Here is a 23,579-nt window from a genome sequence, read left to right as displayed (position 1 = left end):
CTGACTCGGAAAACACAGACAGCTGCATTTCGAACCCCCTGAAAACTTTAAGTAAAATTATCAAACGAAAAGCTAACAACATGAGGTTGCATGCATGCTAGAACTCGGTTGTGGGCCGAGACTGAGGCCATGGGCTACCTGGACCTGTAAAATCTTGGAGTATTCTTTTTATCGTGTGCTAGTCCGCTCTCTACAGTTAGCACTGTTGTCAGCGCTGCTCACTAAAACATCACTTTACACGCCTGATTTATCTCTCTCTCTTGCTTGAGAAGTCCTCCTATGATGTTCAAGTTCATCAAATTAAATACCTTGAGCCAAAAGTACCACTCGCTTCCAATGGCAGAATCAGAGAGCGATAACCATGGTCATCGGTCCAGCGATGAATCCGACCTCCCCTTGATGAAGGAGCTTTCTTGTCACAAGAATGAGTCTCGAACTCTAGGGTTTTTTGGCAACATGAAGTCAGCAATGAAGAATCCAATGTTCATTGTGAGCTTTTTGTTTTTTCAAATCGGAGTCGGGAGCCTTTTTCTTGCGTGGCACCATTCTCATCGCTTCAACGCCCGGTTTAAGGATATTTCAATGCACTGTAAGTGGTCATCATCTTATGCCAGAGCTTGAACTGAGAAAGCAAGCACCTTTGTTGGATCGAATTCAGATCCCACTTGTCCCTCGCAAAAGTTATGCTCAGTATGGCATGGGAGGGCCCGAGATCTGGCGCGCTGAGCCTAGCGAGGAAGTCGACAAGGCATGGGAGCGTGTCACAGCTGAATATCTCTTCCCTGTCAAAGAGTCGGACATCAAAGCCATGCGCAAAGATCCTTCTGTGGTTGTTCCGATGCCTGAAAACCACAAGATCGACGGGGAGACCACGTACATGGCCAAGTCGGCCGTCTACCACAATATTCACTGTCTGGACTACATTCGGAAGGCAGTTTATCACGACCATTACTACCCGAACGGTACTGACGACAACCCATTCCATGCCTATCATACAGCGCATTGTATTATGATCCTATTTGAGCATTTGACGTGCTCGGGGGATCCCGGTGTATACCTCTTTCGTTGGATGGAAGAGTTTAATCGTCCGATCGCTGACACAAACATCTGGCGCCAGTGCTGGGACTTTGAGACTGTGATGGAGGAACACAACGAAAAGGCAGTTAAAGACATGACCGAAACGGATGTTCGAAAGCCTCATGGCGTGAAGTCCGTGCCAGCTCCTGATGGTGTTATGAACATCATCAGGAACTACCAGAGAACACATCCTGACTACGATCCTGGGCAGTAAAGTCTGTAGCAGACCAAAAGAAAGGAATAAAGGGCATGAGCTTTTTCGGTATAAGACAGGTAGAAGAGCTTCCTTTACATGTTTGGGAGGGTAGAAATACACAGATTGTTCGATCGGAGATTTTGCTATTACATTCGTCTTGAGATCAATCAATATAACGCAATTTGGGGTGCCGCACACTCTTTTGCTTTCGTTCTGTAGTCTTAACATCTTCAAATGTCAGCTTGATTCATCTCACAGCAATAAGCAGTTCTATCATCTGTCAAAATTTACCCGGCCATTTCAGAGTAACCCAACTGACGGTCATGCTCTTTGTGGTCTCAACCACCATACAAAACTTACTCAAGACTACCACTACTACCATTGTTGTATTTTCTATCAGAGAAGGCACTAAAATTTTATCTGTTTAAAAAAGAAACTATCTTTGACATGTAAGCATTCACCAAAACCACCACCAAACAGTTTCGATGTACGGCCAATTTACATCCCCCATCCCAATTGGAAACTAGAATCAAACACTAGAAACAAGTAATTCCAGAACCCCATACTATTCTTTGTTATACTGACCGTCTCTTTTTCTCCTCCTCAAGGCATAGTCTAGCGATGTGTAACTCGAGCCATGCACCTGTATCCTGTCCAAAGATATGAGCTGGAAACATCAGTCTCCCAGTTATACATCTCGGCAGCTTGCAGTTCGAACGAGTGGATAATTTTCGCAAGTACCATCCTCATAGACTGTAGGGCTACAGCTCGCCCAATGCACATTCGTGGGCCGAGGAGAAAAGGACAATGTGAAGAGCGGATGTCGTTGGCAAACTCTGTTCCAGGGCCATTGTTGAACCAACGTTCCGGACAAAATGCATTTGGACGGGTCCAGTACAATGGAGATCTCTGAATGGTATACATATCCGCAGAGACATTGATGCCTCGCGGGATATAAACGCCGTCGATGTTGACACCTGGTGATGTCCTATTGGTGCCTTTGCCGTTTGCAGGAGGGAACAGGCGAAGTGCCTCTTGTATGCAACCATTCAGCATTGGGAGCTGGCCCAAAGATATTGCATCCATGTCAGCAGCTGAAGGGTAACGTCAACAACCCCTTATTCGTCCACCCCCCTTATTCGTCACCCCGCATCATAAGCATCACAACATAACTATTAATCGCTGAAATTAACACAACTAATTATCAGCTACTACAATACAGCTGCCAACACTTCCACTAGGGCTTCTACTACCGCCGGTTTCATCTAGACCATCGCTGACTTCGCCAGCCTCAATTTGAGCCCTGTGGATGTCTTTGATCCTTGCAAACTTAGTGTTGGGGTCTATCTTAACTGCCTTACGTTTCCTCTTCCTTATGCTGTCCATCTGGGACTCCATCATGCTGATCTTCAGCTGGGCAGCTCCCAGCTGATAATCCTTATCATAAAAGGCCTTTTGGACCTTTCTGAATAACAGCCGTTGGGTGCTGTTGTTGCTATTGCTGCTGTTATCCAACTTGCTGTATAAGTCCAGGTGATCCTTGAGCTCAGCTGGCTTCCTTGGTGTATTCCACGTGACTATAGTCGTATGAGAGTCCCAGTCATCAGCAGACCTACTCTGAGGCTGCTGATTTAGTGCTGAAGGGCTGTTGTCAGGCACCAAAGGATTCCTAAGGGGATAACTGGCAGAGACAGGCCATAACCCTGTCCGCTTCCACCCACTAGTGATATTCTGCCCTGTCAGAGCTGCCAGACGTGCCTTTCCATAGCAGCCAAGGAAGTTTCTCTTGCCCACAACAGTTGAATCGTTCCAGAGGTCCAAGTACCCTAGTTGCTTCCTATAGGCAGCCTTCAGAGGCCCAAAGACTGACTGATCAAGAGGCTGGAGGACGTGTGAGGTGTGAGGTGGCAGAAAAAGTAGGTAGATGTTGTTTTGATAGCATAGCCACATGAAGTCTGTTGAAACGTGGCTGCTGTGGCCATCCAGGATCATCAGCCTTGCCTCCGCCTTGCCCCCTGCCCCTGTCAATGGAATAAACACCTCCTTCAGCCACGTGACTGCTGTCTCGTCTGTTGTCCAGCCATTCTCAGTTGCTGTGAAGGTCCAGGTGGTATAAGGGCCAAGATCAAGAGGAAACCACTGCTGTTGGACTGATTTACCCTTGAATATAACAAGGGGCGGCAGAGCATGCCCATCAGCAGAGATACACTCGATCATAGAGGTCCAGGCTCGCGATCCAGGCTGTTTCCGCTGGACTGCCTTCACTTCAGCACATCCAAGGACTAGGCCGTTAGATCCCTTGCCCTCAAGGATTCCAGTCTCGTCGATATTATATCGATTACGTGGCTTTATAGCCCTGACTTCTGGTATGGCGAGATGCTGAAACCATGGTCTGATGATATCAGCAGTTGCTCCATTAACACGGTTGGAATCGATAGATCGGCTTCTTTTAACCTTGATAGATGGGTTCCTTTTGATAAAGGCCTGGATCCAGTTCTTTCCAATAGGCTGGCTATCGCCACTGATCTGAAGGATCCTTTCTGCAAAGTCCTTCAGCTGGCGATGGGTTGGTGGAAGGCGTAGGGCATGCTGGATTCGCACCCATTCACTTAGATGATGCTCTTGATCAGTCGATAATCGCTGGCGATAGTTATTGCCTATAGATCTGGTTTGGCAGCCTCGCATGCGATACTCCAGTGTTGATCGAGGAATCCCCCATTCAATTGCAGCCCTCCTGACAGACTTGCCATCAGTAACAGCAATAAGGGCCTGTTGGATCTGATTTTCGGTATATTGACTCATAATGATAAGAGTAGTCTGTAGTGAAAGATTGATGTTGTTTGAGTAATAATTGCAATTGTTATAATAGTTTGAAATGAGGGGGTAGAAATCATGATCATAGGATTACGCGTCGTGCGGGGTGACGAATAAGGGGGGTGGACGAATAAGGGGTTGTTGACGTTAAGTCAACTAAGCTGCATCGTACGAAATCAATTTAAACTAACGTAAGTGTCGGGTCAGTCGTGCATGTGGGTCAGTCGTGCACTTTGCACTAATTTCCACTATCCGAACTTCAACTCAACATATCTCTATCAATAAACATGGCAAACCCTTCGAGAGAGTCTCAAATTAATCTGGCTGTTCAGGCCATCCGAACGGATCCTAAATTGTCTCGCCGACGCGCTGCGAAGATCTTTGATGTTCCTCTATCAACCTTCCTTGATAGAATGAAAGGAAAACGCGCCCGACAGGATACCCGCTCCGCCAGCGCTCGGTTGACGAAGTTGGAAGAGGATGCGGTCATCAAATACGTCATCGATCTGGATTCACGAGGGTTTGCGTCTCGGCTCAGCGATGTGGAAGATATGGCGAATAATATCCTTGCGGCACGCGACGCATCACGCGTTGGGACGCGCTGGGCCTCGACCTTTGTCGCACGACAACCAGAAATAAAGACGCGTTTTTCTCGCGTATACGACTACCAGAGGGCCCTCTGCGAAGATCCTGAGACGGTTGCAGCTTGGTTTACGCTTTTCCATAACATGAAGACAAAGTACGGTATCCTCGACGAGGATCTGTACAACTTCGACGAGACCGGCTTTATGATGGGCCAGATCGCGCCCTCGATGGTTGTTACGCGCGCTGATCGCAGGGGTAAACGAAAGAAAGTCCAGCCTGAAAACCGAGAATGGGTTACTGTGATCCAGGGCGTGTGTGCAGACGGCTGGTGCGTTCCGCCGTTCATAGTAGTGAAGGGTAAAACCCACCTTGCGAATTGGTACACTGACAACACTTTACCACGCGACTGGGTGATTAAACCTACTACAAATGGATGGACCCATAACGTAACTGGCCTGGACTGGACTCACCATTTCGGTAAACACACTGCTGCACGCACAAAGGGCCTTTATCGGATGTTGGTGATCGATGGGCACGAGAGCCACGTTTCGGCCGTTTTCCAGGCTTTCTGCAAAGAGATGGACATCATCACAGTCGCTATGCCTCCTCACTCGTCGCATCTGCTCCAGCCACTTGATGTTGGGTGTTTTGGTCCATTGAAGCGGGCGTACGGTCGCGAAATCGAACAGTTCATGAGATCACATGTGAACCACATTACGAAGACCGAGTTCTTTATTGCCTTCCAGACTGCGGTTTCAAAGGTTTTTACACCATACAACATTAAGGTTGGATTTCAGGGGGCTGGTTTAGTTCCTCTTGACCCAGATAAGGTCATGTCTAAGCTGGATGTAAAGTTATCAACACCTTCACCGACCGGGAGCCTTCCAGCCGCGAACATCCCATGGGCCTCTCAGACGCCACACAACCCAACCGAGGCGACTTCACCGACTGATTTTATTAAAAATCGAGTCCGCCGTCACCAAGGGAGCTCTCCAACACCAATCATATCAGCAGTTGACCAGTTTGCGAAAGGTGCGATGGCGATAATGCACGAGAACGCCCTCCTCAAGGCTGAGAACCGCACCCTTCGAGAGGCAAACATCAGCCTCGCTAAACGTCGTAGGGCAAAGAAAACGAATCTGAGGCAAGGGGGCACACTTACTATCGGCGAGGCACAAGATCTTTTGGACCAAAAAGACGCCAATACACAATTAGAGGAGGAAACGCGTGCGGGTGGTAGTCGCGCGAGGAAGGCGCAACCGCGCGGAAAGCACTGTAGCATCTGCGGAAACATTGGTCACAATGCACGCACTTGTGAGATGATAAGAGAAGCATCTGGAGGTTTAGATTTCGATTAGTTTAAGTTAATTCAAGGCGTTGTGGGTGAGGTGGGTGAGTAATTGATTGATGTAGTTATTGTGAAGGTCCTGAGAAGTGCACGACTGACCCACATGCACGACTGACCCGACACTTAGGTTACGTTATTCAACGTGATCGCTTTAAATATATATTAGTAAGTCTTACAGAGCTAGGACCAGGTGGAAATGACAGGCTGGCCTGTTTTAGTACAGTCAGACCATTCTGACTGGGTTATGTCCATGACTCGCATGCCATGTTGCCCCGCGCAACCGCACAGACCATCAACCACAGCACAGCACAGCACAGCACAAACCTGACGACATCAATTCACCTGCAACCAGCGCTTATCCCGACCTGAAGTGTCAATTATTGCACCGCAGCCTTAACAAGCTGACCCCTCAGCGTTCTCTACAGCCCAGAGACAACCACCGAGTTCGCAGCCATTTGACCTGATCAATGGGACCTGGGCAGCCAAATCCGATGACCTTCTCAAGCCGTTCGCGATCGAACGTTCTGACCTGGCTCGATACGCTCTCGACATCTTGTCCAGATCCGCCCTTCGCCTGTCGCACCCTGGGCAGTCACGAACACAGGAAACGCCGAGCCCCGGATTCCGATTCACCAAAACCTCCATTCAAACGACCTTGCCCCCTCACCCCTCCAGCATCAACCATCATGTCCGTCTCGCCAGCCAAACGATCGCACGACACACCCGACTCCATCAGTGTCGCCTCCTCCTCGAACCAAGATGACGATCAGACTCCCAGGAGCAAAAAAATAAGAATGGTGCCCGAATGGGGAAGCCAGCCACCTACAACATCTTCGCGACGCAGTGCTTCCGTCTCCCCAAAGAAGCTGGCCCGCAATTGGGCTGTGAGGAATGCCTCTGCACGGCAGTTTACCATCAAGGAAGACATCCCAGCGTCGCTTCAAAGCATGTGGAAGGATATTGGTCGATACGATAGGGGGATTGGCACCATTGGGCTCGCGGAAAAGGTACAGAGTTTATTTGCGACATCTTTCTCTCCCTGTCCCTCTCCCTTGATGGGGTATGCTGACCGAAACGTGCAGGAAGCGGTTGAAGCCGCCCAAACCACGATCCCGGAATACGAGCAGGATATCTTCGAGGGTTTCTTCTACGAGCAAGAACCACCAGCGGGAGACGGTACACGCACCGCGCTCGGCCCCACCCCCTCTGTCGCCGCCGTCCTAGATATCATGGAACGAGGCATCAGCTGCCGTGACGAGCAGATGGACGAAGCCGGCTGGAACCAAATTGTCCACAACCGAATTCTCGAACTCGCCTTTACCGGCTTGTGGTGCAAAAACGACGATATTGTTGCATTTTCTCCCTGGTAATTCTCCCACGCCATCGCTTTGAATCATTTTAACATGGCCATCCCAGTACGTCTGCGACCATCATGTCCAACTACACCGATGCCATTAGCCGCAAGGTCGATTTCTGCGCGTGCATCCGCCCCGACGCCTTGTCTGCCATCGCCATCCAGTCCGTCCGTGACCAAGATGCACTGGCGAGCGTCTCCATCAACCACACCGACTTCCCCCCTCTTCAGGCCCGGCCAATCGCCCTTTCCATCGAGACTAAGATTCACGGCGAAGGAATGAACAATGCCGAGGCCCAGCTCGTCACATGGCATGCTGCGCAGTGGCGCCTGTTGGACCGGCTGGTGGGGCGGGCAGACCCCAAGATGCAGCTACCGGAGTTTCTGCCAGGGATGATCATCCAAGGACACGAATGGTTGTTCGTGGCGAGCACGAAACGAGGCGATCAGGTGGTGAGTTGTGACTTTTACTCCCTGTACCGGCATCTTGAAGCGATGATCTACTTTTTGGCTCTCGAGCTGACAACCAGCAGACGCTATGGACGAGCCAGCACATTGGCTCTACGGCCAAGGCCACAGGGGTGTATCAGATCGTGTGCGTGCTGCAATACCTGAAGCGGTGGATCGAGGAAACGTATTGGCCGTGGTTCAAACAGGCCGTTCTACGGTTTTCAGACGAGACCTGAAGCCTTTTCGCTGTTGTCCATTGTCGAGTGGAACGACACTGTCAACTTTCGCCTTTTAAATTTAGATGTTTGGCTTCATCTTCGAAACTACGGCTAGCAAAGGTTCGACCTATGAGCTTGCAAAAGAGACTCGGAACCCGGTTTATCTCACCACTGGAATGCGACCAAACAAAACCTCTACGCTCTCGGGATGTTTGGTGTTGATTTTGTGCCACAGGGCTTAGCCATCTGGCCCGTGACGTTGGCAAGCTCGAGAGATGGCGCAGCGTGTTTTCGTGGCTAGCAAACGTCTGGCTAGCCTCGTGCTGCTGTTGCACAACATCACATAATACCCTCAACTCAGGATTCGGTGATAACGGCCTTACGTCCTAAAGGTGTAAGACGAGGTCGATCTCGACCTAACGCAACCTTAAGCCATGAGTCCTGCGATACCCACCGGTTCCCTATGAGACGACTTGGACCGCCTTGTCATCCCAGGATGAGCACGGCTTCTCTGCGGATGAAGTTCTCTGCAGGACCAACCGCTAGAGTCTTGTTTATCCCAGACCAACAGGCGTAGCCCTGAATACGCTGGAGACTTCGTCAATAATCGAGATCGCGGTAGTCGCATTCACGGAGTATGAAGCGCCTCATGAGAATCGGGCGGTTGTCGTTGAAGTCAAGCCCTCCTGGGCAATGCAAGCTGCATGTGGGCAACTGTAAGACATTGAGCATACTCGAGGCGCCACTGTTTTCTATTTTTTCCCTGTTTTACATCACAAACATCTTAGCAGAAGACCCGAAGCTTCGCTTCGAGTACGCAGACAATGTCGGCCTTATGGCCATGGGCCCCTCCCTTGAAAGTAATTGTTGGTAACTATACCAGGTATCCGTATATACGGCGAGGTGAAGCAACGAAGACTCGTTATATTGGTCTACTTATGATATTGCTTATTGTGTGTAATACAAAGGGAGGTTATTGCCACGGCCGTCAGAGGCCGATATGTAGCCTTCCGGGCACACGAGTCATCCGGCCGGCGGCCGGACAGCTTATGTTCCGACAGTTTCATAAGGCCTTTACGCAATCTCTTACAGAAAAAAACATTCGGGGAGGATTCAGAGGGTCTGGGCTTGTCCCTTTGAGTGCAGAAAGTGTGCTGTCTAAGCTGGACGTCAAGTTACACACTCCAACACCCCCAGGATCACAGCCTACATCACCACTACCTTGGGTTTCCAGGACACCAAACAACCCAATCGAGGCAACTTCTCAGTCAACTCTTATCAAAACCAAGGTCTCTAATCATCAAAATAGCTCCCCAACACATATTAACAATGCTGTTGACCAGTTCCATAAAGGAACGCAAGGTATTATGCATCAGATTGCCCTATTAAGATCCGAGAACAAGATCCTTCGCGAGGAGAACAACCTACTTAGCCGACGTCGGAGAGCCAAGAAAACACGTCTTAGGCAAGGAGGAAGCCTTACTGTAGCTGAGGCAGAGGATATTGAATCGCAGAAGGAGGCAACAGCACAGGTTCAAGAGGAAACGCGTCGGAGTAGTGGTCGCAAACCGAGGACCGAAACAGGTCAACGGCGATGTGGCGTCTGCGGCAACGCAGGACATAATGCGCGAACTTGTCAGTTAACGACGAAATGTCTGGGGAAGAGGATTCCGAGTAGTTTTAATTGATTTATTATAGTTGGCGTTAACATGTGCCTGGATTTGTGATGTGGTCGCGGTCAGGTGATCGACTCGCTTGTCTGATCGACTCGCTTATCAACCACGTTATTCTAGAGGGGGAAAATAAAACACTGAAATCCCTGCTGGATGAACAGCGTCACCGAAGGAGGAAAAAGGTCCCTATGTCCCCTAACCGGACCTTCGCAAGTATATGGGATATCCAGCGGGCGCAAAGGCCGCCTAGCGACGATACGGATACAACAGACGTATTCAGCGTATCCGAATTATCTAGTGAAGCCGAAAGTTGCATATGGGTGGGAGCAGCGCAGCCGCCAAAGCAAATAAAGCAAATCGGCCCTCATATTTGTTAATTTGCCTCATCGCCGCTAGATCCTTGCTTATTTGGCCCTGTTGATAAATCCATCAAATTAAAGGCACGTGACTGCTTGTATTGCCTGATTAGGAAACAACTGAAGCTAAGCACAGGTCTCTAGAGATGTCACGGATGAACTACAAATCCATCGATCCCTGACATTGGTAGAACCCCTCTCTTCAGCCAGTTCTTCGTCAGCTGCAGTCGCTCTATACTCTCTGCCTTCATCGAGAGTCTCTGCGACGTCAGCGTTAGTTTCGCTGCACTGAAGGCTCGCTCACAGTCTGACGCCATGGCTGGGATCGCAAAGACGTCAAGGGCTAATTTACTCAACCGAGGGTACTGAGCCTGACGGTCTAGCCACCATCGCGCAGGGTCATCTGTCTCCTCTGGGGCTTGCCTGAGGTACGAGTGAAGCTCGTCAGACGTCGCCCTTGCTTCCTGACTACGACGACTTCTCAGCCACTGTCTGAAGTGGCTGTCTTCTTGGGAAGATGGGGCCAATGAGGAGGCTGACGAAGACGCTAGTGATACGACTGACACATCGTCATCCTTATACCACTTATTGAAGAAGCGCTCCAGCCCCTTTTCCGCACTCCGTACCCATGCCTCTTGGCCATCTCTACCCCATACTTCCTTGAGGTAATTGAAGCCAAAGTAGGGATGGAGAATAATTGAAGCAGCAAAGAGGGGTGACTCAGCAAGAGCTGAGTAATACTTGTTCAGCTTCTGCCAAGCCAGCTCAATAGAGGTCCGAAGATTCACCTGGCACCCCTTCCGAAGACGACGGAACTGCGAAGTGGCTTCAGCCCTTCGCCGGGCCCAGTCAACCTCCACGTGATCCGGAAGAGAGCTCTCGTTGAAGGATCGCCGAGCTGAAGACCTCAGACTACGACTGTTGCGAGTAGGGAGTTGCCGATCCTCCTCCTCCTCATCTTCCTCATCCTCCTGTACAACAATAGGAGCAATCTCGTGATTGTAGTAATTCTTCCACTCCTCGAGGTGTTCAAGGATATACTCCATGCCAGTAATCACCTCCCAAAGGCGTCCATGACCGTCTCCCTTGCCCCATCCCTCCGTTCGTTTTGTCTGGAAAAAGAGGGGCTCCAGGAGGCTCTTGACCTCAACGAGAACAAGCCAATCCTCATCCGTCAAGTGATCAGAGATAGGAATTTGGAGGGATTCCTCGTCGTCGTTGAGACCTGAAAGGTAAGCCCGGATCTCATGCCTCTTCTCGACTGCCCTCTCGATCATTAAGTAGGTCGAATTCCACCTGGTATCATTGTTGAGGATTAACTGTAGCTCTGACGAGCTTCTGTTGAAGAGACAGTAATCAGAACCACCATCAACCTCCTTTGCGACCTTCTTGAAGCGTTCTGACCGTTGTGGAGAGGCGCGGATGAATCTCACGATGTTCCGAAGCTTGCCCACAGGCCCGGTCTTCCTCCAAAGTTTGAGATCTTCCTCATCGCGATGGACTGTCTGGTAGAATTCCGACTCAGCCTCAAAGGTCTCGAAGTCGCTGCCGAAGAGGAGGGACTTGGCCACAAGATTGAGGATGTGACCGTAACAACGCATTCGATGTGCTTTGCAGTCACGTGAAGTCATCCTGGGGTTTATCCGTGGGTAGAAGGAGGCCAAGCAAGTGTCGTTATTCGTAGCGTTGTCGCAGATCACTACTCCCATACGGCTGACTAAGCCCCAATCCCTCACAGTATCTTCGAGGGTGGTCGCAAGGTTGACACCAGAGTGGTTTCCTTGTTGCTGAGTGAAGGCGAGGAGGCGCGATTGGTGCTTCCCCTTCGAGTCAAGGAAGTGAGAAGTGACAGCCATAAAAGCATAAATATTCGGCGATGTCCATAGGTCGAAAGAGAGATGAATCCTTGTAGAGGCTTCGCGGAGTTCAGCCTTGACTGTTGCTCTGCCTCGACTCCATATAGTCTCAAGGTGGTCAGCCATTGAGGTTTTACCCCATGGCACCTGAGCGAATAGATCGACGTTGTGGAAGCGAAGGAGGCGCTGGAGGAAGGTATCGTCGAAGTGGTTGAAAGGAAGGTCTTGACCAACAATCGTAGCAAGGGCGAGATCCCTAATAATAGCGACCTTCGATCGAGGGATACTCGAAGTGGTGAGGCGGGGACGTTGCGAGGGGGGTGGTGTGGCTGTCTCGTCGGAAGAGGGGTCATCCCTGTGCCCATCAATGGGGTCACAAGGGCTAATATGATGGACCCTTTATGAGATTAGTAAGTTGCGAATAGCTTCACGACAATAAAGACTTACCGACGTAGATGCTCTTGAGCAGAGCTGGTGGCGACTGCGGAGAAGAATTCGGGCCGCCCCTTTTCGTCACATCGTTGGCAACAGTAGTAGGCTGGCCCAGCTTCGTTGTTGCGACTGAGTTCGACAAGGAAGACTCCATAAGCCCGTACCCAAGTTGTACGGCCTCTTCCACCCTTACGGGCCAGCTGCTCCTCAATGACGAATCGCCGATTCCCCCATAGGATAGGTTGAAGGTCGGAGATGGAGGGATTCGAAGGGAGGGTGGCGGCGCGACTGGTAGCAACTTGGGCTGAGACCCTAGTTGGTGGCTGTCCTAATCTGGTAAGGGCAGTCGCAGTGAGAGGTTCTGACATCTACGAATAGCCTTATCAGTAGACTGTACGATAGACAGAAAAAAACATTACCTTGTATGTATGGCAGAGGTGGTAACAGCAACAGGTAGTGACCACAAGGGGATCAAGTAGGAGCTGGGAAGGTAAGGTTGGATAAAGCTAATAATAGAAATACAGCCATTCAAATGGGAAAAACGAACGCCTTATATCGTCAGCGAAGGTTAAGGAAAGAAATTACCGATCAGTAAAGGGATGAAGGGGCTGGTGGGTGAAGTATGGAGGGTGAGGTATATGACAGAGGGAGACTGAAATCCAGCACGCTCATTGGTCAAAGCACCTTAGTCAGAAGTCAAATCAATCAATCCAAATCGGGGGGGTTGGCTTACTTATTTGGGTGGTCTGAATAGCTTCATTTGCTTGACTTAGTTGGACTTTGCGTTGTTGGCGTTGCTTTGGCGGCTGCGCTGCATCAACTACACTGTCTGCATGCCATACTACGGTCTTGGGTGGCGTATTTCTACGGCCAGGAGCAGAAAGACCTTTTTCCTTCGCACATTCTTCATTGTTTCGACTACATCCGCTTCGGACTCATGTGTGGCATGGATATGGCCTTGGAAGGTGGCAACGCCGCTTCCATCGCGGCAGGGCAACGATGTGGCACATTTGGGCTCGGTACAACTCATGTTTGCCGCGACTGGAACACACTTTATCAATGGATGGAAAAGAAGAACGTCGCGAAGAGCAACAAGCGCTGCTGAATCTCCGTGTTATGTTGGGAAGCTTGTGGTATTTGACCACGGCCGCAAAGGAGGGCCTGCACCTTATCAACCTCATCTCAGCCCCAGCCCCTAGGTAGCTCCCTCTTCCCTTCGTCACGCAGAGTAAAGATAGCAATAACAACATTATTATCCCGTTTGCCACCAAAATTACCGTATACGGTATAACAGAGGCTTAGTGGGTGCTTTTCAGGCCTCTAAAACAGCAAAACTGCAGCAGATCGAGTTCGTTTTATTTTTAGTGTGAGTTTTCTTAGATGACTGACATGGTCGTAGTGGCGATGATGAGTTAGTCAGCGGTGCAAGCGATCGTTCGGCAACTGGCATCTTTGCGGCTGCCGAAGCTGATAACGCCCGGTCAGCTGCAATCTCATTGATGGTACGTAACAGTAATGAATTGTGAATGCAAATAAGCGGGGGCATGACAAGGGAATGCACATGGCCCATTAATACTTCAGATTCAGAGGTGTGTCGGTGTGGGTTTTTAGGTGACATGCATTAGCGCTGGCAGGATGGTGGGCCGTGCAAAGTCTGTCCAGGCCCCAACCAAGAACAGGCATTTCCTAGGAAACCTACCAATAAACCTAATTTCGACGTCGAATGCGGCAACTGTCGCCTGCGACTTTCCGTATTCGCGGACGCGTAACACTCTAATTGCACAGTCAATGATTGCTTGGGAGGTCATCCCGCTAGTTATCCTCCTCCCTATTCCCTGTACAAACTCCATGCCCACATGTCCCTAAGCGTACCTTTTTACTGTATTAACATCTTAGAGTCGGTCTTGTTAATTTGCCTGTCGCCGCAAACTGCGGTTTTTGCCTCGATTAAGAAGGCGTTCGATAAGGTTTCGGCAGTAGACACATGCCGAGTCTTCCACCCCCGCCCGGGTCCCACAAGCAAACGCAGAAGTTGGACATGGTTTTGCACTACTGCGACGACCCGCGTCTCCGTTCAACTGTCTTTGTCTGGAATCTGTGGCGGAAATTAAGGACACATTCTAAGAGTGTAACGTGAATCACAAGCGAGTGAGACACGAGAACGCGCCGATGAGATAAATTGCCTTCGATATCAACATCAACAAGATCAATTCAATTTAAACTCCTCGGAATCCTCACCGTCAGATTACCTTTCAACAAACTGGCACGTTCGTGCGTTATGTCCTGGGTTACCACAGACGCCGCACCGTCGCTGACCTGTTTCGGCCCTTGGCTTGCGACCACTAGTGCGACGTGTTTCCTCCTGAACCTGCGCCGTTACGTCCTTCTGCGACTGTATATCTCCTGCGTCAGCTACAGTAAGACTCCCTCCGTGTTGTAGGCGTGTTTTCTTAGTCCTCCGCCGTCGGCTGAGTTGGTTGTTCTCATCTCTAAGGACTTGGACCTCAGACCTAAGTAGGGCTACTTGGTGCATAATTCCTCTTGTCCCCTTGGAAAGTCGTTCAACAGCCTCGTAAATAGACGTTGGGGAGCTACTTTGATGACGAGAGATCCGACTCTTGATGAAATTAGTCTGAGAGCTTACCTCCGTTGGGTTCTTTGGGGTCATTGAAGCCTGTTGGTAACTATACCAGGTATCCGTATATACGGCGAGGTGAAGCAACGAAGACTCGTTATATTGGTCTACTTATGATATTGCTTAGTGAGTGGAATACAAAGGGAGGTTGTTGTCATGGCCGTTGGAGGCCGATATGTAGCCTTCCGGGCACACGAGTCATCCGGCCGGCGGCCGGACAGCTAATGTTCCGACATTTACAAACCATTGCGATATGAACCTATAAGTCAACTGCTTTTTGAATCCAGTCTGGAGCCCCAGGTTCTGAAAATGGTGAAGCGACTACTTGTGAGTACCACTCATCCCACTCATCTGGTAGCACTTCCCTACACGCAGCTTTTTGCGAAGTTGGAGAAGGGCGACTGACTCTTTCGAAAGGAAAAATGCAGCCTCTTCTTTCCTGCTGGGCTGGAACCGAAGGAATATCCCCAAACGCAGCCACGGGCGCGACTTCCGCGGTAGTCATGCCCTGAATGCTATGCCTGTTGCCTCTGAGAAATCTCATCTCAATTATTCTGCTACTCCAGATGTTATGCTGAATTTTAGGTGACGAAGAGCCAAAGCTTCGCAGAATGAGAGCATGAGTGGCTGGAAGGCATGCACATATTAATCCTATGCTCACTTCTGCTGTTCTAACGACATTGTCAGTCTTTGCAATAAGGCTAATCAAACAAAGCTTGGGGATTGGACAAATACCCGAGAAGGTTGAACCGGACGATATCTACCGACTCATCTTGCGAAGTCTGTAGTTTGATCACAAGAATAGCTCGTACAAGGCTTGCTGCCGCAGCGAGACCTCCAGAGCCTAGCATGGCTATAACCTTAAACCTCTTGTTCCACGACATCTGAAGATTCATAACAACAGGTATTGGTAAGAGTAGGACAGCCATATCAGTAATGGCGCTGACAGCGGTGTCGGCTGCATAGATGGCGCGCTGATTGTAGCAGGTTGCTTTGATTGCAGGATCCCAAAAGCCAGCGACAGGCCGGCATATGAGCGCCTTGATAAATACGATTGGAATGGTATATCCAGTAAGGAACGTGATGACAACAATTGCCCCGATCATCGTCCTCTTGTGCGGTCTGAAGACTCTGATTATGATCCAGAGAAGAGCGAGCTTTGTGAAAAAAGACGAAGGACTGTAAATGATAGTGGCAGCATAAACCCCCAACGAGGACGTTAGTCAAACATATACTTAAACTTCTAGAAGACAAGGGGAAATACCTTTTTGTATCCTTTAAAGTTTTCCTTCGAAATTTCAAAGATGTGAAAACCGCCGCCAAAGTAGCCATCTCACATGAACATGATTAGCATAAGGCACGGCTTTCGTTAGCTGTTACTACTCACCAACAAGTGCAGCAGCGTTGTAACCAAGAGATAGGATCTGCTTGTTTATCAGCGTTTATACAAATAGGTGACCTTACATTCAGTCAACCGATGCCTCCTTACCCATGCTATCAATGCCATCCCTAAGCAGTTCATCTTTTAGGAAATATACAGACACTTAGAGACATATAGGACTCACAGTCATCAGTGTAGTACGGTGGTGCAATGAAGATCTTTACGTACAAACGCAAGACCATAAAGAAACTGACCAACACAATTGCCAGAAGCTGTGAAACGAAGTTGATGGTGTGCAAAATGTCTGTTGGGTGCTGCAGATCGGGCAATACGTTGTTGGGTGGCGGCGCTGCTGCCTCTTGGTCAGTCATCTCGCATTGATGACCAGGAGGAAGTGCGAGTAAATCGTCGTGACGAGTAAAACGTCGTGACTGGTGGTAAGCGGGCTTGGAACGGGTCGGGGCAATGCATTATCAATCGCTTTCAAGAGTCGCAGGAATCTCTTGCGAATAATTTTGCGCGCTAAAATTGGGTCTGAAAAGGGTTCGCGGTGTCGGTGGTCTTCAAGATCGCTAGGTGTCTTGACTTTAAATGAACTTCCGGTATGAGCCAGCCAACAGGGCGTACATTTCCTTGACATGGAATCCTGGACCCACTGATGCAAAGAAACCTCTTGTCAGACGTATGTGTGTACCTACTATACCTACATGCATGAGCGGAACCTCTCTTTTTTGTATGGCTCCATGGTACAAGTCACAGGTCTGATACCTCTCGGCTTAACCGCACTACGCTCCTTGTAATTGTGGAGTGCGTACATAGCTAGGCCAGTGATCCTGCTTCCTGCGCACCTGTCCCCAGAGAGGTATTTTGGACTTGCCGGCTGCTGTTGTAACTGACTTCAGTTAAGTCTTAATTCTACTAACCCTGTGAGGGATAGATGCGTGACTTAATGCACAGTTACTGCTAAAGGACTGGTGGCGCGTGAAAGGTTTCATTTTCAAAGCTTAAAAAGAAAGTATGTCTAACGTGGTTGATAAGCTCGGCGATCAGACAAGCTCGGCGATCACCCAACCGCAACCACAGCACATTTCCAACTAATAAGCAACACCCAGGAAATCAATTGAATTCAAACTAATGGAGGTCCTCTTCCTCAGATATTTCTTCGACAAATTGACATGTTCGCGCATTATGACCGGTGTTCCCACAGACGCCACACCGCCGGTGGCCCGTCTCAGTCCTCGGTCGGCGACCACTACTCCGGCGCGTTTCCTCCTCAATCTGAGCTGTCGCCTCTCTCTGTGATTGAAGGTCCTCTGCCTCAGCTATAGTAAGACTTCCTCCTTGTTTGAGACGGGTTTTCTTAGCCCTCCTGCGTCGGCTAAGCAGGTTATTCTCCTCTCGAAGGATCTGGACCTCCGACCTTAATAAGGCAATCTGGTGCATAAATCCTCGCGCTCCCTTTGATAAATGCTCTACAGCTTCAATAATTGAAGTTGGGGAGCTATTCTGATGGCGGGATATCCTCCTTTTAATGAGTTCAGACTGAGAAGATGCTTCTGTTGGGTTGTTTGGCGTCTGAGAAGTCCACGCAGGGGGTGTTGTTGGGAGGGACCCTGGAGGTGTTGGAGTGTGTAACTTGACATCAAGCTTTGAAAGCACACTTTCTGCGCTTAGAGGGACAAGCCCTGCTCCTCTGAATCCTCCCTGAATGTTATTTTCCGTGATAGCTTGCGTGAAAGCCTTACGAAACGCAGGGAAGAAGTCTTCTTTCGCAATATGCGTATTACCCCGGCGTATCTTATCCTCAATTTGTCGACCGTATGCCGTCTTTAGTGGCCCAAAACACCCAACGTCCAAGGGCTGAAGCAAGTGAGACGAATGAGCCGGCATGCAGAGTGTGACGATCTTGTTTTTCTTGCAATATATCTCAAAGTCGGCGGCGTGGTGACTTTCGTGCCCATCGACGATAAGGAGGCGATAACTACCACTTGCACGCAGTTTTGAATGCCGATCAAAGTGCCGTAGCCAATCTAGGCCTCTTTCGTTTGTTGTCCACCCATTTTCAGACGTTGCAATGACCCAGTCGCGTGGGAGACCGGTTTCAGTATACCAGGTGGAGAGGTGATATTGGCCTGCAACGATGATGTACGGCGGAACGCTGTAGCCTGACGAACTAATGGCCTGAATGACTGTAACCCATTCACGATTGCCAGGCTGCATCATTCTCGTATTTGACCGCCTTTCGGCACTAGTGACGACCATTCCGGATGCAATCTGGCCCATCATAAAACCAGTCTCGTCAAAGTTGTAGATGTCGGAGTCCACGATGCCGTATTTCGCGATTGTGTTCGCCACAAGGCGAAACCACGCGTTTATCGCGCCTGCATCTTCGCATCGGGCCCTCTTATAGTCGTACTTACGAAAAAAGCGCGTCCGAAGCTGTGGTTGTCGCTTGACGAAGTTTGAAGCCCAGCGCTTCCCAACTGGGGGTGCGTCGCGGTCGGCAAGCAGTCGATTAGCCATATCTTCCACACCACTGAGGCGAGGAGGAAACAATCGGGAATCCAGGTCTAGAATGTACTCAACTAGCTTCTCCTCTTCAAGCGCAGTCAAATTTCGTAAGCTAGGCAATACGTCGCGTCGTGACAGCTTTCCCTTAATTCGGTCGCGTAACGTTGAGTAGGGTACTGAGTAGATCCGGCATGCGGCTCTTATACTAAGATTTTTAGTTTGTTTGATTGCCTGGATAGCTAAGTTCAGTTGAGCTTCTTTATTCATAAGGGACATTGCTGAGTATGGTGTGATGAGTATGGTGTGATGTGTATGTAAAGGTGAAAGATTAGTTTGTCCGGTCGGGTGATCGCCGAGCTTGTCTGATCGCCGAGCTTATCAACCACGTTAAGTGTTGCTAGCCCCGTAATAGTGGACTTCCATGCAGCCCTTAGTCATGCGCTCGTCTTGTCGTAAGTATGGACATCGTCTACAGGCGTTTGTGCCCACTTTCCCTGTCAGGGCTGGGCAAATGACTGTCAGCTTAAGGCGCCCACCCTTTCTATTGATTAGAATCCATATTGTTGCTCAATGAACTCCGCTTCTATGCTGCCGTCAGTTTAGGTCGCACCACTTCCCAACGTGTCGGTATTCACCTCCTTTCCCCTTGCAACAACTTCCTCGCCTTAACTTCCCGTCCCATCTCGAACTCTTCAGGCCAAGACCAAACCACCTCACCTGCTCTCTCGCTCGCTCCTACTGCGATCGCGGCAACTATACACCGCCATGTCCACCACCTCCCGCAACCGTCGCCCCAGAGAATCGAGCCAGATCGAATGTGCTTTCCGGATCACGTGTACCGAGCGCGATTCGACATTACAGAGGAAGAGACCCAACCATAACCGAAGCTCTGCTGCGACACCCCGCTTTGACCAGCCCTACCCCTTCGCTCCCATCGGTCGATTGAATGGGAAGAGCGCCCGCGAAGCTCTTGGTCTCCAATACAGCATCCTACCAGAGAATGCCTGGCTAGGCATGACGCAATACAACAGCTTTGTCCTGAAGGGTTCCAAATTTTTACGGGAGAGTTTTATCTATGTTGCAAACGGCCAGAAGGCACAACGACAGGGAACCGAGGTAAAGGAGGAGGCACATAACGGCTCAACAAAAGGACGCAGAACGTCGAAGTCTGGAGAAAACTGGGTGGCCTTCATACTGGAAATTCGCGCCAGCGACGAGTACCATGTCTTCGCACGCGTTTACTGGATGTATTGGCCAGAGGAGCTCCCAGAAGGTACCATGGATGGAGAAAGATATCCTGCGGGCCGCCAGTCATACCATGGTCGGAACGAGCTCATTGCCTCAAATCACATGGATATCATCAATGTCGCCAGGGTGACGTCGCCTGCTGATGTTAAGCAGTGGAATGAAGAGAACGACGAAGAAATCCAGGAAGCTCTATACTGGCGCCAGGCCCTTGATTATCGGACCAAACAGCTGTCGTCGGTTGTGTGGCTTCGCCCAGCGGCATGGGATCTTCATGGATCCCGCGAGCAACATCTCACTGCCAAGGAGCATGTCCCCGACATCGAACAGGGTGGCTATGGCCGCTGTCTGAAAACCCAGCAAGCCGTAGACGAACATAAGAGTGTTCTGAACTCTTGGGCGGACTTGTCGTCGACCCCACCTCGCGGGTCCATGTACGACAATGGTGACAGCCCTGTTGATTTACACTTCACTGAACAAACCATGCAAGTTCCATTCTCTGTTGCACCCTCAGGCATCCTGGAGTCAATGACATCTGAGGCCGGGATTGAGGTTGGCAAAGCGAAGGAAAATGATATGGATGAGACTGCCATCCATATGTCACATCTTAGCTTTGATGCTGCCGCCCAGCAACAAGACGAGATCCTATCCAGCCCTCTTCTCACCGTTTCTCTGCTTGATGCTTCGCCCCCTTCTCAATTTGGTCTCTTCGGTGGCAGCCTGTCGGAGAGTTGTACACTCTCGCAAGCGTCACGTCTATTTTATAATGTCACATGCCCCTCTAGCGTGCTTATATGTGGCAGTCAGGGTTCAGGCAAAAGCAATACGCTCGCGTGTCTTTTGGAGAACTGTATCATACCAAGCAAGCTCGGAAAGTTACCACAGCCTCTCGCTGGCATAATCTTTCACTTTGACAGCTTTGTGTCGGATGCTGGCGGTCTTCCATGCGAGACAGCGTTCCTGGCTTCTCATAATCAAGCTTCAGTCCGAATCTTGTGCTCTCCGACCAACGTTCGCACCATTCAGGTAAGTTTTATTCTTCTTTCCCCTTAGGTCGACCTTCAGAACCCTGTTTTTTAACTTGTTGTCGTTTTCACAGAGCATATATAACAGCATTCCCCAAGTCAAAATTGAGCCTCTGAGGCTGAGCGACCAGGACCTCAACACCCGAAGAATGCTTGACCTCATGGCAGTCAAGGAAGGTGGCGTGCCACTTTACCTCCACGTGGTGAACCGTATTCTTCGGGAAATGCGCTTAGAACAGCAGGAAAAAGGACAGAGGTTCAACTACTCCTCTTTCAAAGAGAAGCTGGAACAGGCGGATCTTACTCTGGCGCAACGGGGCCCCTTGAGCCAGCGCCTCGATACGCTGGAAAGCTTTATGGTCAATAGCAAAACAAAACACGGAAAGATTGACTGGGAGCCGAAGGTACGATGAACCTGCCAGTTTTCATGAGAAACGAATCACTGACAGGATTCCTAAGCCTGGACAACTCACTATCGTCGACCTCTCATGTCCTTGCGTCACAGCAGAGACAGCATGCTTGCTCTTCAACATCTGCCTCTCGCTGTTTTTAGAGCAAAAGTCGTGTATTGGCAGGGTTGTTGCTCTCGACGAAGTGCATAAGTATATGCAAGAATCGGACGAGAGCAACGCCCTGACCAATTCGTTGTTGAATACGATCCGCCTGCAACGACATCTCGGCGTTCGCGTGCTCATCTCCACTCAGGAGCCTACCGTGTCGACCAAGCTCCTTGACCTGTGTTCGATGACAGTAGTTCATCGGTTCACTTCGCCGAATTGGTTACAGACCCTGCGCGGTCACATCGCTGGGATCTCATCTGTTTCAGTCACTGCACCAGCACAGCAAGACCTCACGGAGGATGTTAGCCCCGTTGTGGTTGGGGGACAAGATTCGGCCGGCGAGCTTTTTGCTAAAATTGTATCTCTGCAAACGGGGCAAGCTCTTGTTTTCGCGCCCGGTGCGGTCATTGGACTGAGAAGAAAGAAGCCAGAAGCGGTGGCCACCGTTCAGCGTCTGGCCCATAGACCCCTCTTGGTCAAGATCCGGTCCCGGCTGACCCAGGACGGTGGAAAGACAGTGATGAACTAGAAGAGGAACAAAGATCTTATCATCTTATCATGAGGTCAGTGATGGACGTATCACAGTGGAAGGAGTCTCGACGCTATTGGGGAGAGAAATTGGAAATACATTGATGTATGGTTTATAAGGATCAAACGACGCGTCTGCCAACCTTCTACCATGCCATCCCACCTCAGCTGGATTCAAGATGCTCGAACATGGGTGCCTTGAGCTTGCTCTGCCTTTTTGGAACTTGGCCTGTAGCCTGGTTCGTTTCCCTTGAGTAAAGGGTTCACCATGCAAACTTCGATCCACATCGCGAGGATTGACATTGCTCGCCTTGAAAAGGGTACGTACACCCATTGGCAGTATACTTATCGGCTGCATTGGGACGTATAGGGCCTGTGTTGTCTTCTCTTCTGGAGTATATCTCGAAGGTCATTGTGTAATATCCGACTTTAAAGTCTCCACAGACCTACGAATGTGCGAGTGCCCTTTGCTGACTTTCTTTCGGATGACATAGTTGTCGAACAACTCGGGAGCAATCTTGCGAATCTTTGAGGCGGGTTCCCACGTCGTATCGCTGTCGGACGGCGAGTACCCAACCCATTGGACTTTAAGCCCGCGTGAAGAGTTCTCGTCAATGATATCGAAAACGTGGTATTGGTTGGTCTGGATTATTTCTTCACGTGGCTGTGGGAAGGACTTCCAATAAGCGTACAATTGGGAGGGGCATTTTTGCTGGATGAGCCTCTCCGGGACGAGTCGTTTGGAACCATCGTCAGGGCGGCGAGTAAGTATTTCAACATCTTTGGTCGATGAACAGTATCTCCATCCGATCAGTTCGTCGGAATTGAGATAGTCTACCCCATGGTGAGCTGTTGCATCAAGAGGAAGCTGGAGAAGGTAAAGATAGAGATAAGAAATGCGGGTTTCCGAACCTTGTGACTTTGGTACCCTTGCCGTCTCCGGGTTACTGATGCTGGTGTCGGCTTTGGATGTCGTCTTTTTCTGGATGTTGGGCTTGGAATGCTTTGATACTTCCGGCCGCCTTGAGGTCTTTGTCGCTGTTGGTCGCCTTGAGGCTACTCTGCTGCTGACTCGACGGAAGGTCTCAGCGGTCCTCCGTCGGCGCACGTACTTTACTGAAACCATGTTATTATCTTGTTCGAACAGGTATCCGTGACAGATATATTGCTCAAAGTATCGACGCGATGGCACTTGTGGTGTAAACAGTAATGTTTGGGGTTCATGGGAACGTGACAGAATCCATGCATGCTTCTATGCGAGTCATGGACATAACCCATCCAGGATGGTCTGACTGTACTTAAACAGGCCAGCCTGTCATTTCCACCTGGCCCTAG

General features: G+C 49.9%; 6 protein-coding genes across 6 annotated transcripts; 3 read left to right on the top strand and 3 right to left on the bottom strand.

Moving 5' to 3' along the window:
- Positions 1 to 202: 202 nt before the first annotated feature.
- CDEST_15539 (Putative mycotoxin biosynthesis protein UstYa) lies at positions 203 to 1,406 on the top strand. Its single transcript, XM_062931694.1, has 2 exons — positions 203 to 589; positions 636 to 1,406. The coding sequence occupies exons 1-2, from the start codon at positions 280 to 282 to the stop codon at positions 1,289 to 1,291; spliced, it is 966 nt and encodes a 321-aa protein (XP_062787745.1). The 5' UTR covers positions 203 to 279; the 3' UTR covers positions 1,292 to 1,406.
- A 482-nt stretch (positions 1,407 to 1,888) lies between these two features.
- Positions 1,889 to 2,359, bottom strand: CDEST_15538 (Putative cytochrome P450; the record flags this gene model as incomplete). The annotated part of the gene is made up of 1 exon (XM_062931693.1): positions 1,889 to 2,359. One exon carries the CDS (start codon positions 2,357 to 2,359, stop codon positions 1,889 to 1,891), a length of 471 nt encoding a protein of 156 aa, XP_062787744.1.
- A 4,005-nt stretch (positions 2,360 to 6,364) lies between these two features.
- On the top strand, positions 6,365 to 9,134 carry CDEST_15537 (Putative PD-(D/E)XK nuclease). Its single transcript, XM_062931692.1, has 4 exons — positions 6,365 to 7,027; positions 7,103 to 7,386; positions 7,437 to 7,827; positions 7,908 to 9,134. The coding sequence occupies exons 1-4, from the start codon at positions 6,488 to 6,490 to the stop codon at positions 8,058 to 8,060; spliced, it is 1,368 nt and encodes a 455-aa protein (XP_062787743.1). The 5' UTR covers positions 6,365 to 6,487; the 3' UTR covers positions 8,061 to 9,134.
- A 7,103-nt stretch (positions 9,135 to 16,237) lies between these two features.
- On the bottom strand, positions 16,238 to 16,746 carry CDEST_15536 (uncharacterized protein; the record flags this gene model as incomplete). The annotated part of the gene is made up of 4 exons (XM_062931691.1): positions 16,238 to 16,326; positions 16,382 to 16,418; positions 16,484 to 16,503; positions 16,560 to 16,746. 4 exons carry the CDS (start codon positions 16,744 to 16,746, stop codon positions 16,238 to 16,240), a joined length of 333 nt encoding a protein of 110 aa, XP_062787742.1.
- Positions 16,747 to 19,398: 2,652 nt separating this feature from the next.
- Positions 19,399 to 22,514, top strand: CDEST_15535 (Putative BAH domain, P-loop containing nucleoside triphosphate hydrolase). Its single transcript, XM_062931690.1, has 3 exons — positions 19,399 to 21,157; positions 21,231 to 21,560; positions 21,616 to 22,514. Exons 1-3 carry the CDS (start codon positions 19,652 to 19,654, stop codon positions 22,243 to 22,245), a joined length of 2,466 nt encoding a protein of 821 aa, XP_062787741.1. The 5' UTR covers positions 19,399 to 19,651; the 3' UTR covers positions 22,246 to 22,514.
- A 139-nt stretch (positions 22,515 to 22,653) lies between these two features.
- Positions 22,654 to 23,370, bottom strand: CDEST_15534 (Putative chromo/chromo shadow domain, Chromo-like domain superfamily protein; the record flags this gene model as incomplete). Its single annotated transcript, XM_062931689.1, has 1 exon — positions 22,654 to 23,370. One exon carries the CDS (start codon positions 23,368 to 23,370, stop codon positions 22,654 to 22,656), a length of 717 nt encoding a protein of 238 aa, XP_062787740.1.
- Positions 23,371 to 23,579: the final 209 nt, after the last annotated feature.

This window comes from Colletotrichum destructivum, chromosome 12 (assembly GCF_034447905.1).
Source record: "Colletotrichum destructivum chromosome 12, complete sequence".
NCBI classification, from domain to species: domain Eukaryota; kingdom Fungi; phylum Ascomycota; class Sordariomycetes; order Glomerellales; family Glomerellaceae; genus Colletotrichum; species Colletotrichum destructivum.
Note: the sequence above shows the minus strand (reverse complement) of the source record. Positions and strands in the feature narration are given on the sequence as shown.